This window comes from Nansenia antarctica, assembly GCF_963989245.1.
Source record: "Nansenia antarctica genome assembly, chromosome: 20".
NCBI classification, from domain to species: Eukaryota; Metazoa; Chordata; class Actinopteri; order Argentiniformes; family Microstomatidae; genus Nansenia; species Nansenia antarctica.
In genome coordinates, this window is record NC_137693.1 from 10,099,359 (window position 1) to 10,110,730 (window position 11,372).

Here is an 11,372-nt window from a genome sequence, read left to right on the forward strand (position 1 = left end):
GTCTACATGCTTTTACCTCATGAAGTTTGGCACTTAAAATGGAGCAAAATCCAGAGGCCAGAGAGAGTGGAAGCGGATATATGAGATCTATCATTCAACATGGAGCTAGTGAGATAGCGCTCCGGCGATTTTCTGACTGGGACGCCGTCGGGAGAGGATCAACGCCCGGTTCGAAAGTGTAAACAAACAGTCATTTCGCAGTTCAGTTTGAATGTTGTAAATATTAATGTCACACATCTCTCTCTCTCTCTCTCTCTCTCTCTCTCTCTCTCTCTCTCTCTCTCTCTCTCTCTCTCTCTCTCTCTCTCTCTCTCTCTCTCTCTCTCTCTCTCTCTCTCTCTCTCTCTCTCTCTCTCTCTCTCTCTCTCTCTCTCTCTCTCTCTCTCTCTCTCTCTCTCTCTCTCTCTCTCTCTCTCTCTCTCTCTCTCTCTCACACACAGGCCCTATGTCTGTCTCTCTTTCTTTCTCTCTCTCACTCACACACACACACACAAAGTGTCCAATCAATGGAAATGAATGCCACCTGTGATCAATCACTGCAATATCGCAAAAGAAATATATTCATGTTTTTTTTTTTTCATTAAATTGTTTTCATTAGGCTATCGTTTTAAGTCTAAAAACTATCAAACATTATAGCCTTAGGCGTACTGTTTAGAGTTTAGGCCTATTATTAGCCTAGGCGTACTGTTTAGAGTTCAGGCCTACGTGCGGTGGATGTCGAATATGTTATAATCCTTTGTGTTTGTTTAGGAGGAGGGATATCGAGTTCTACACTTACATTGCCAGTATCACTCAGAAATCACTGTTCGATGGCATGATTATGGTCACCATTATCCTCAACGCTCTGCTCATGGCTTTGGAGACGGACTACAACCTCAAATATCGTTATTTCGGTTTCTTTGAGGTGGGTAGAAGAATCATTTCATGATGCTAAGGGTTAAAGAAAATGTATAGGCTACATGTAAACTTACATCAGTGACAAGGTCATTATGTAGACCACTAAACATTTTCGAACTCGTGAGCTTAGAACTATAAGGTTCTATCTCCGTTTAGAATGATACGGTTCTATCTCCGTTTAGAATGATAAGGTTCCATCTCCGTTTAGAATGATAAGGTTCTATCTCCGTTTAGAATTATAAGGTTCTATCTCCGTTTAGGGCAGTTCAGAGATATTGAGCGTCAAAGTTTTTACATTCCATTATGTTCTATGAGATGGAACATTTGTATTTTATGAATTACTAACTCAAAAATGTCAATTTTTAAAAATAACATCACACAGGCATTAATAAACACCTAATGGATCAGATTATGTAAAAAACTCAATTTTGACAAAAATGGAGATAGAACCTTATCATTCTAACGTCACGCACTAATATTTTCGAACTCTCTCAACAGATTACAGACGAATTATTCATGGCCATTTACACTATGGAGTTCGTCATGAAGGTGTACGTGGAGCCGGTGCTTTACTGGAAGAACGGCTACAACGTGTTCGACGCTGCCATCCTGGTCCTGTCCTACATCCCCATGTGTGCGCCGGGCTCGGGGGCCTCCAGCGCGCTCGGCTCCATCGGCATCATCCGCGCCTGTCGCTCGCTGCGCGTCCTGAAGACCGTCTCCTTTATCCGGGGCCTCCAGGTGGGGTCAGCATGACTGGGCCGAGATATGATGAGCTTAGAATTATAAGGTTCTATCTAAATTTTTGTGAAAATTGAGTTTTTTTTACATAATCTGATCCATTAGGTGTTTATTAATGCCTGTGTGGTGTTATTTAAAAAATGTTGACATTTTTGAGTTAGTAATTCATAAAATACAAAGGTTCCATCTCACAGAACATAATGGAATGTAAAAACTTTGACGCTCAATATCTCTGAACTATACCCTAAACGGAGATAGAACCTTATAATTCTAAGCTCACGATATGAGCCCTTGATAACTCTACAGAATTAACGAGTCCTTAATAATAAGCATTTAGGCTGTTATTTCTATGATTACGTCATGACTTGGATCAGTTCATTTATGAAAGTTGCACTTGCTCCTATGATTGACAGGCCTTGATACTGGCTCTCTTCAAGACCATAAAGAGCGTGATCTACGTCCTTGTTCTGATGTTCATCATCATGTTCATATTCGCCATTATGGGCTACTCCTACTTCGGAGACCCCAACACCGGAGACCCCGAGAACTGGGGAGACCTGGGCAGTGCGCTCTTCACTCTCTTCAGTTTTGTGACGGTGAGAACCGGAGGACCCTTCCACTGCTACACGTTAAGCCTCCACGGCAAGTCCTGTGTCATAAGCACATGATCCACACCAGTCATTTCATTGAAGTAATTTACCGAAACCAACAAATCTACGAATTTATGAACGAATTGTACTATATAAATAGAATGTGATTGATTAATTGATTGATACAATGTATTCTCAAGGCAACATGATTTGACATGATTATCATACATAGCACACTCAGACCCCACAGTATGTCCAATGGCAATTGTTTCCTCACAGTATCTCAGCTTCAGCATCATTGTTGTTATTATAATTATTGCGTACGTGTAGAACATAAGCAATCAATCAATCAATCAATCAATCAATTGCTCCTCGGCCCTTAGGTGGACGGTTGGACAGACCTGCAGCAGAACCTGGATGACCTGGGGATGGGCTACAGTCGCATCTTCACCATCGTCTTCATCCTCATCGGCTACTTCATCTTCTTCAACATGTTCATTGGCGTGGTCATCATGGAGATCCAGGTAGGTCATCAGGACCACTGTCAGAAATGGTTGGCTTGTTAGATCTAGATAGATAGATAGATAGATACTGGAAAGAGATAGATACTGGAAATTCTGGTGTTACAGCAACTCAGACCCACAAGCAACAACAACCAAATAAAATAAAAAATAAATGAAAAAGTTGTTGTTGGGATCAGTTCAGTTTCAATCCAGTAGATTCAATTCATGAACTGAATGTCAGCCATTATGCTTCTACAGAATAGGGCTTCTAGCCTACAGGACTCAACAACTCATGAGTTGAATTTCAATTCATATCATCCCCTGATTTGACTGAAGTGGAACTGAATTGACCCCAGCCCTGGGTGTCATAGCGCTTGGCAAAACTGGATCTCAACCCTGCTTAAGCTCGTGTTCGATCGAAAGCCCCGGGTTTAACCCTTTCTGAGATCCCCTCTCCTCGATCTCGCCCCTGCCCAAGCTGTCTCTGTGTACCAGGGGCTTGTCCAATGCGATGGCCAGACATCGGCACTCAGCCCAGCCCAGATGTGGCCCTTCAGATAATTGTGCACAGCTGATGGCCTCAAGAGGGAGGGAGGGAGGGAGAGAAGGAGGCGTGTGGGCGGACGGGCAGACGGGCGTGTGTGCGTGCGGGCGTGCGGGCGGGCGGCGGGCGGTGAGCCAGGCCAACACCAACTCTTTCATTAATACACTCCCATGAACCTTGGCTTCACATAGTATCACTACATGCACACACACACACGCACGCACAGACACACACACACCGAAGGAAAGAGCACGAGTGTGGGAGATGAGAGAGGAGAGGAGAGAGGGAAGCGAGGAGTTAACATTGTCCACCTCCGTTTTTATACCTTAAGATGGAAAAATAATAATTCTCTCAAACATAAATGTCCACTGGTGCTCTGAGGGCTGGTTGGGGGACTAAAGTGATGAGGGGAGGGGAGGGGAGGGGGACACACCAGACTCTGGGTTTCCTCTAGCTATTATGATAGCGTGATAGTGTAACATATTTCTCTGCTAGTGTGTGAAGTGTTATTTCCCCACTCAGCCATGTGGCGTGGGGGGGGTGCGTGGCAGTCATCTGATCTGGGTGAAGAAAGATAACAAGGTCATACAAAGTAAATGTGAAGCTTAGCCTCCACTCCCTAAGCCCACAGGACAGAGGACGGCAGACAGCTAACAACTGGTTTGGGGACCAAAGGAAAAAAAAAAGATTATATATACATATACAGTACCAGTCAAAAGTTTGACACACTTTCCCATTCAATTGAATGGGGAAATGTGTCCAAACTTTAGACTGGTACTATATATATATACATGTATATGTTACGGTACATGTGGGAACACGGTACATGTGGGAAAACTAGGGTTAGGGTTAGGTACTAGGGTGCTACGGTTAAGGTTAGGGTTAGGGTTAGGGTTAGGGTTAGGGATAGGGATAGGGATAGGATTAGGGTTAGGGTTAGACATGCCAGCATGTACCAAATCGATGTAGCACCTAACCCTAGTTTTCCCTAGTTTGTACCGTATTCCCACATGTACCGTAACATATACAGTATATATATATATATATATATGGAAAAACTTTTAAGAATAAAAGGGGGAATTAATATGTGGAATTACAATTGGGAATTTAAGTTTGGATGTCAAGGATTTTCCACTTCTGTCTTGTATACAATTATTGCATAATCCAATTATTGCATAATCCGTAATACCCTAGTTCCGTTGGAAATGTATAGAAATGTAATCTCTTTTTCTGTCCTGTCCATCACTTATTTGTACGTACGTAACGTCGTCTTCTAGCACGACAACTGCCAGCGGCCCCTGGCCTGAGCAGAGAGGACTGTTTCCTGCTATGACTGGTGGATAGATGATTCACTTACTTAGTCAAATGTCCTTGTTGTAAGTGGCTTTGGAATAAGGCGTCTGCTGAAAGCCAAAAATGTAAAAAAAAAAATACAAATGTAATGTTCAAATGTATTAATGTCCCTCAATCATGTCATAGTCACGTTGTATGTATTTCTAGGGGTGCGAAAACAAACACAAAAAAAACAACAACATTTAGTCACAGGATGAAACACTGTTTGATGTCTCCTTCCCAGCATACAACGATGCAGTTTGAGAGTGAGGTGCAAATGGAGCGCGAGGCGTCTCTCAACCAGAAGAAACAAACCATCATCCTGAGACAGAAGAATGAGATCAGACAACTCCTCCAGAAGCAGGTTAGAGTCAGGACTGGTGCTAGGGCTGGGGGGGGGGGGGGGGAGTTAAGACTCAGGGCTGGGGTTAGGGTTAGGGCTGGGGCTTGTTCTAGGGCTGGGGGGCGCAGAGTTAAGACTCAGGGCTGGGGTTAGGGTTAGGACTGGGAGGGGGGGAGTTAAGACTCAGGGCTGGGGTTAGGGTTTGACTTAGGGAAATGGTTAGGGATAGGCCCGGGTGCCAGAACAAACTAAGCCCACCCCGGCCCATAGCCACTGCAGGCCTTGGTTAGGGAGCTTGCACACTTTTGCAAACAATGACTAACAAGACGTTTTATGTTTGCAATGAATTTCCGATGTTTTTATAATTACTTTTGTTTACAAACAAGGCTGGCAGTTGCTATGGGCGGTGGGGGGCTCAGCCCACCCAAACGTGCGTCCTGCCCTGGCGGTGGCTATGGGCAGGGGTGGGGTCAGCCCACCCAAACATGCATCTTGCCCTACCTGATCAAAAGTTACGACTTTTTTTTTCTTCTGAATTGGCCTTTCTAGTGCTACCAGTACTTTGGGATTCTGGTCCATGATGACATGATTGCATCACGCAATTCCTGTCGACTTTTCAGGGGCACTTTCAACCTATGAATCTCCCGTTCTACCACATTCCAAAGGTGTTCTATTGGATTCAGATCCGCTGACTGGGAAGGCCACTGAAGAACACTGAGCTCATTGTCATGTTCATGAAAACAGTTTGAGACGACTCTTTCTTTGTGACATGGTGCATTATCAACCTGGAGGTAGCTATTAGAAGATGGGTACGTTGTGGCCATGAAGGGATTGCACATAGTCAGCAACAATACTGAAATTCAGCATGTTCTCCAGTTAGGGGAGGAGGGTGTGGTAGGAAACAAACAAACAAACAAACAAACAAACAAACAACAGCAACAACAACAACAACAACAACAATAACAACAATCCCCTATACAGTTTCTCTACTGTACATTTTATAATTATAGTTAATAATAATAATTCTTCCTTCTTCCCTAGCACTGTGACTGCCAATGGGCCCTGATCCTAGCATAGATTTATTTTTCTGATGGATGACTGATGGATAGCACAGCAGGTTCACTTACTCAGACAAGTGTATTTGGATAAAGGCGTCTGCTAAATGCCAAAAATGTAAACGTAAACAACAACAACAACAACAACAACGACAGTTGTTGACCACCACCTCCTCCTCCTGTGCCTCTGCCTCACCCAAACCAGACAGGCAACGACCGGAACTTCACCAAGCTGGTGGAGCAGTTCAAGGAGTCCCTCCACCACACAGACTACATGGTGATGGAGGACCTGTGCACCAGCATGTCCTTCATAGACACCTACCTGACCAGCCTGGACCACCACGACACCACCGTCAACAGGTAAGGCCCGTCTTCCCCTGACCCGGAACTGACCCGACGTTTATTGGTTCACCGACTCACGGTTGTTCACGAGAAGAGAGCATAACAAGGGTCACTTATAAGGCTAGCACCCCTCCTCCTCCTCCTCCTCCTCCCAGTCCAGAGTCATCTGTAGGTCACACACACACACACACACACACACACACGCATGCATACAGACAGACAGACAGACAGACAGACAGACACACACAACACACACACACGCACGCACACACAGACACAGACAGACAGACAGACACACACACAAACACACACACACACACACACACGTACGCACATCTACAGGGTTAATGATTGTCTGTGAGAGCTAACAGACAGTAAACAGGGATGATTAACAGTCTACAGGGTCCAGAGAGAGGGGCTGCCTTGGCCTCATGTTGAATTTCATTGAGAGTTCATAGGTTATGAAAGAGATGGGTTATGAGAGAGTTTTATGATGGGAAGTATTGGAAGGTAGTAGGTGGAGTGCTCATACCACAAGCTGCATTCACTAACCCCAACCCCAACCCTAACCTTGAGAATGAAGCCCAACCCTAACCCTGAGAATAAAGAACACCCAGCGCTGTCTAATATACAATGACCTATATATACGTTGTGTGATGTTTATTTAATACTATGTGTGTTATGCTATGTTTTTGTTTCATTTGCATGGATCTCAAAACGCGTTCTTGCAACTCAGGAAGAATTATGTTTTTTGATTTATCCCTCTCTCCGTTGTTGCAGCAGTGGCTTGAGCACAGTAGTTTTCCAAGCAGTTTTTCCAGAATGTATAGTTAAGAAATGGATACATCAACGATTTGTAACGTTTTCGTATAGAATTCAGCTCCTGCATTCTTGGCCACAGCCTAACAACATAGATTTACTATGGTAATCCTTAAATGACAGTCAAGTGTCGACTTTGTCACAATTATGTTGATGCAAAGATGGCATTTGGGGTAATTACATCATTTTCTCAGGGCGTGTATCATTATAGTAATTTTGTTGGTGTAGTCGGGCTTGTTGCGACATGTACGTTTACTGTACAGTACTCAGTACAGTACCATCCGGCCACGTTGCCTTTTCACTACCAAAACAGTACCTTGGACTGATCTCGACTGCTTTATCATAGCCTTGTTTCAGTTTCAAATGTTTAAACTATATCCCCGGGAAGTCTGTGTTTAGCTGGCGACGAAACGGTGTCTTTGTAACATAACACAACGTGTGTTGAGGCACTTCCTGAACATGGTTACGGTGGCTTGTGTGTGTCGACTAGAATAAAAGGGTCGTATCTCATTCGCAAAGAAATCATTGATTTTTTCTTTTTTTTTGCACTAATGTTAGTCTCCATGGTGATTTCCAATTACAGGTAATTATTGTTGTTAGGGAAAAGAAACAAATAAGAGCATTTATGTGTATGAGTGTATATATATATATATATATCAGTGGAGGCTGGTGTTTGATACCATTCCTCAGTCTGTTCCATGCATTCCAATGAGCCCCATCCTCCGATTTCTACCTCCACCAGCCTCCCCTGATGTACTGTATAACCTCTTGCAGGCTGCAGCAGCTGTACTCTGAGGCCGTGTCAGTGCTGAGTGAGTTCCTGGCAGACGATCTGCTGGAAGAGGAGAGGCAGAACATGAACCTATAGGAGCCCAGTGCCATGCTGGCATCCTGACCCAGGAGAGACCAGCTCATATCACTATTATCATATAGATCATATCCACATTTAAAAAGAAATAGGAAGTAAATACAGCATATTTATAAGGCTGTCGTGTGTCTCTGTCTGTGTTGAGCTACAGTATTTGGGAAGCTACTCTGAAAATGTATTTTACTCAGCTATTTTACAAGGGAAGAGCGTTGGACTTCACTCAAGCTACCCTATAAAAAAAGGAATATTGGGCCGGTTTCACAGACGAGGCTTAAGCCTAATCCTAGACTAAAAAGCATCTTCAATGGAGATTTTTACATCATTTGACATTGAAAGTGTGATTTAGTCCAGGGCTAGAGGCTGAAGCCTTGTCTGTGAAGCCAGCCGGCCCATAGTTGGTCAAATTAAGCTACTTTGAAATGGTAGTTCACCACATCGAAGCTACTTTGTCTGGGACTGGAATAATAGTTAGATTCCTATTTCTTGTGGTTTTTAATTTAAATTATTTAGGTTTTTTTATGCAGTGTGACAGGACCTTAACTACACACGCTACATGTAAAAAAAAAAGAGAAAAAAAAGAAGTCATTAACTACTAAAAGAAATACAACTAAGATGTGAATTCATTTGAACGACCACCAAGCTAAAAATTGCAAAAATGCATTTGGCAGAGCCGACGGATGGCAGAGGCCCAGTGGAGCAGCTCGTGGAGCAGGCCGTGGTGGTGAGTGAGCCTCCGAGCCTCGCTGGTAGGGTAGAGAGCAGCTGACCCTCCTCGTCTGACCGCACGTGTCATCAGACACCGCCGGCTGCCTTCGCCAGAGTCGCGCTCCGCAGGGCGCCATGGCGACGCAGTCTAGCGAACAGTGCGGTTAGCGACGTCATGAATAGATAGGTAGGCCTACCCAACGGTGCATACAGAGATAGAATGAATAGATAGGTAGGCCTACCCAACGGTGCATACAGAGATAGAATGATAGAGTCGATAGAGTCAGGCACGATTTACCCACTTTGTTTCACCGGTTTCACCGACAAGGCTCAAGTCTTTCGTCCTGGACTAAAGCACACTTTCAGACATTAAATCTCCATTGAAGATGCTTTTTACTCTATAGTTTAGGCTTGACTTCACTCGTTTCGTCGTTTGTGAAACCGGCCCATTGTGTCAGAGAGGCTTAGCGTGTTGTAGCCTACATGATGTATTTCTACATCTGAAGGTTCCACAGTGTTGTGCTCTGCTGCGTGTGGCCTGGACCTCCTAGGTTCCCTGCACACACCCCTTTACAAGTCGGGAGATGCTGAGTGGGATTCACCCACTCACCCAAGTCTACAGTGCTGGACTAAACCACACTTTCAATGTAAAATCTCCATTGAAGATGCTTTTTTACTGTACTTACTCGTTACTTACTCTTTTTACTCTGACGACCCATACCCTCCCTCCACCCTTACCTTAACCCTTACCCTAACCTTAACTTTAACCATAACCATAACCCAAACCTTAACTATAGGCCTCGATCTGATCCTGGATCATCATTCTGATCCAGATTAAAGTTTTGAACAACCGCGGGCCCTGCTCTCTCCTCAGTCTCAGGCCAGCACATTAGCTGGTACCAACGGCTGAGGACGACATAGGCCCAGTATTTCAAAACTTTGAATCTTGATGACCCAGATTCGTTTTTGCTACCTGGGATCAGGTCGAGCTGACTGATTCCCCCCCTGCACTACTCAAAGTCAGTCAGGTGGCTCTGATCCTGGATATAAAAAAAATAAATAATCCACATCATTCTGATCCAGATTAACAGTTTTGAAATAACTGGGCACAGATGCACAATCCTACCCTCTGCTGGCAGAAAGACACCAGACAGACAGACAGACAGACAGACAGACACACACACACACACACACACACACACACACACACACACACACCTGTTGTCTGTCATAGCCCTTCCCTTTCCATAAATTGGGTTCATGAGACATATTATAATTTACTTCTCATGATCAGATGATTCAGGTCGTTTTGTCGTTGCAGGACAGCTATTCAGAAGTGGTCGACCCACAAGCAATGATTTCCCTGCGTGCACAGGTATACCAGTTCAAATATTTACATGTCATAAAGTGACATTTTGAACTTTACCCTCAAGGCCATATTGCCTGGATTGCTCTTCAACTGATTCAATTGAAAGGGATATAATTGAAAAGTATATGAGATGAATTGCGTTTATGACAAGCAAGCTTTGTTTTTGTTATGAGTCGTTAAAGGCATTGATTTCGTTTTATTATCATCTCAAACATTAGATTGGACCATCACTATAATGCGCAAACGTTTCCTCCTTGAATCAATGCACCGTTTACAAACAAACCAAGTTGGTTGTGTTCGCCTTTCTAAAGTTAGGATTAATGTAGCAATAATAATGATAATTATAGTAATAATACCAATAATAATTGTTATAATAATAATAATATTAACAACAACAACAATAATAATAATAATTATTATTCATCAATGCTTTGAAGCTTGGGATACTATCAGTTCTGTGTAATTGAAAGTATATAAACGTTGTCGTTACTGCTAGCTTGGCGTGAATATCAGCCTAATGGTCAGTAATATAGATATGGACAGAGCTGAAGGTGTCGACCACCAGATATCGTATTGATTTTCCCCCTCATTGTGGAAAGCAAGCGCATGCAACGTTTACGTCATGTGAACACTCACACATCTCTGAAACTTTCCTTTTAATCTATTAAAATAGAACGTCCGCTATCTATTTGACCATATAAATAATAATGTATTATTTTGACTTCATGGGACCAGACCCAGGCCTGCAGTACTTGTATGTGTAGCCTATATGCCTGCTGTGGTACTATGTCGACAGTTTAAAGAAACACAAAAAAAAACAACAAAAAAAGGAATAGACCCACATTCAAAAATAAATGAGCTACAGAGAAAGCGAGAGTGCCAAGTCTCTCTCTCTCGCCAGCCAGGTCTTAGCTTTTCATCAGTATGATTGCTGCACTAAATGCCATGGCAGTAGCCTGCTTCTCCTCTGCGGTCCGGCCCACATCAAACCACTCTGACGGGGTTGTCAACAGAACGCGCTCCGTCACGACGTGGGACGTCCAGCCAGAACCAATTGGAATGCCGCGAGATCGGAATGCCCGGATGGCATTTCATGGCCATTACTGATTGACTTGTCGTCCCTGAAATAATTATTTGTTAGCTTTAGACCCTACAGGACTCTAGCCTACACTACGTTCGACTATGCTAAAAAAAGTTTGTTTGAGTATTTGTTTGGGGTTGTTTTAATTCATTAGACCCCCCACCACCCCGCCCCCATTGAATA

General features: G+C 43.6%; 1 protein-coding gene across 1 annotated transcript; it reads left to right on the forward strand.

Annotated features, from left to right (window-relative positions):
* Nucleotides 1–38: 38 nt before the first annotated feature.
* LOC308174347 (cation channel sperm-associated protein 3-like) lies at nucleotides 39–8,034 on the forward strand (the record flags this gene model as incomplete). The annotated part of the gene is made up of 8 exons (XM_080549424.1): nucleotides 39–178; nucleotides 751–904; nucleotides 1,396–1,638; nucleotides 2,052–2,234; nucleotides 2,612–2,752; nucleotides 4,852–4,971; nucleotides 6,211–6,365; nucleotides 7,941–8,034. 8 exons carry the CDS (start codon nucleotides 39–41, stop codon nucleotides 8,032–8,034), a joined length of 1,230 nt encoding a protein of 409 aa, XP_080405550.1.
* Between the last annotated feature and the right edge of the window lie 3,338 nt (nucleotides 8,035–11,372).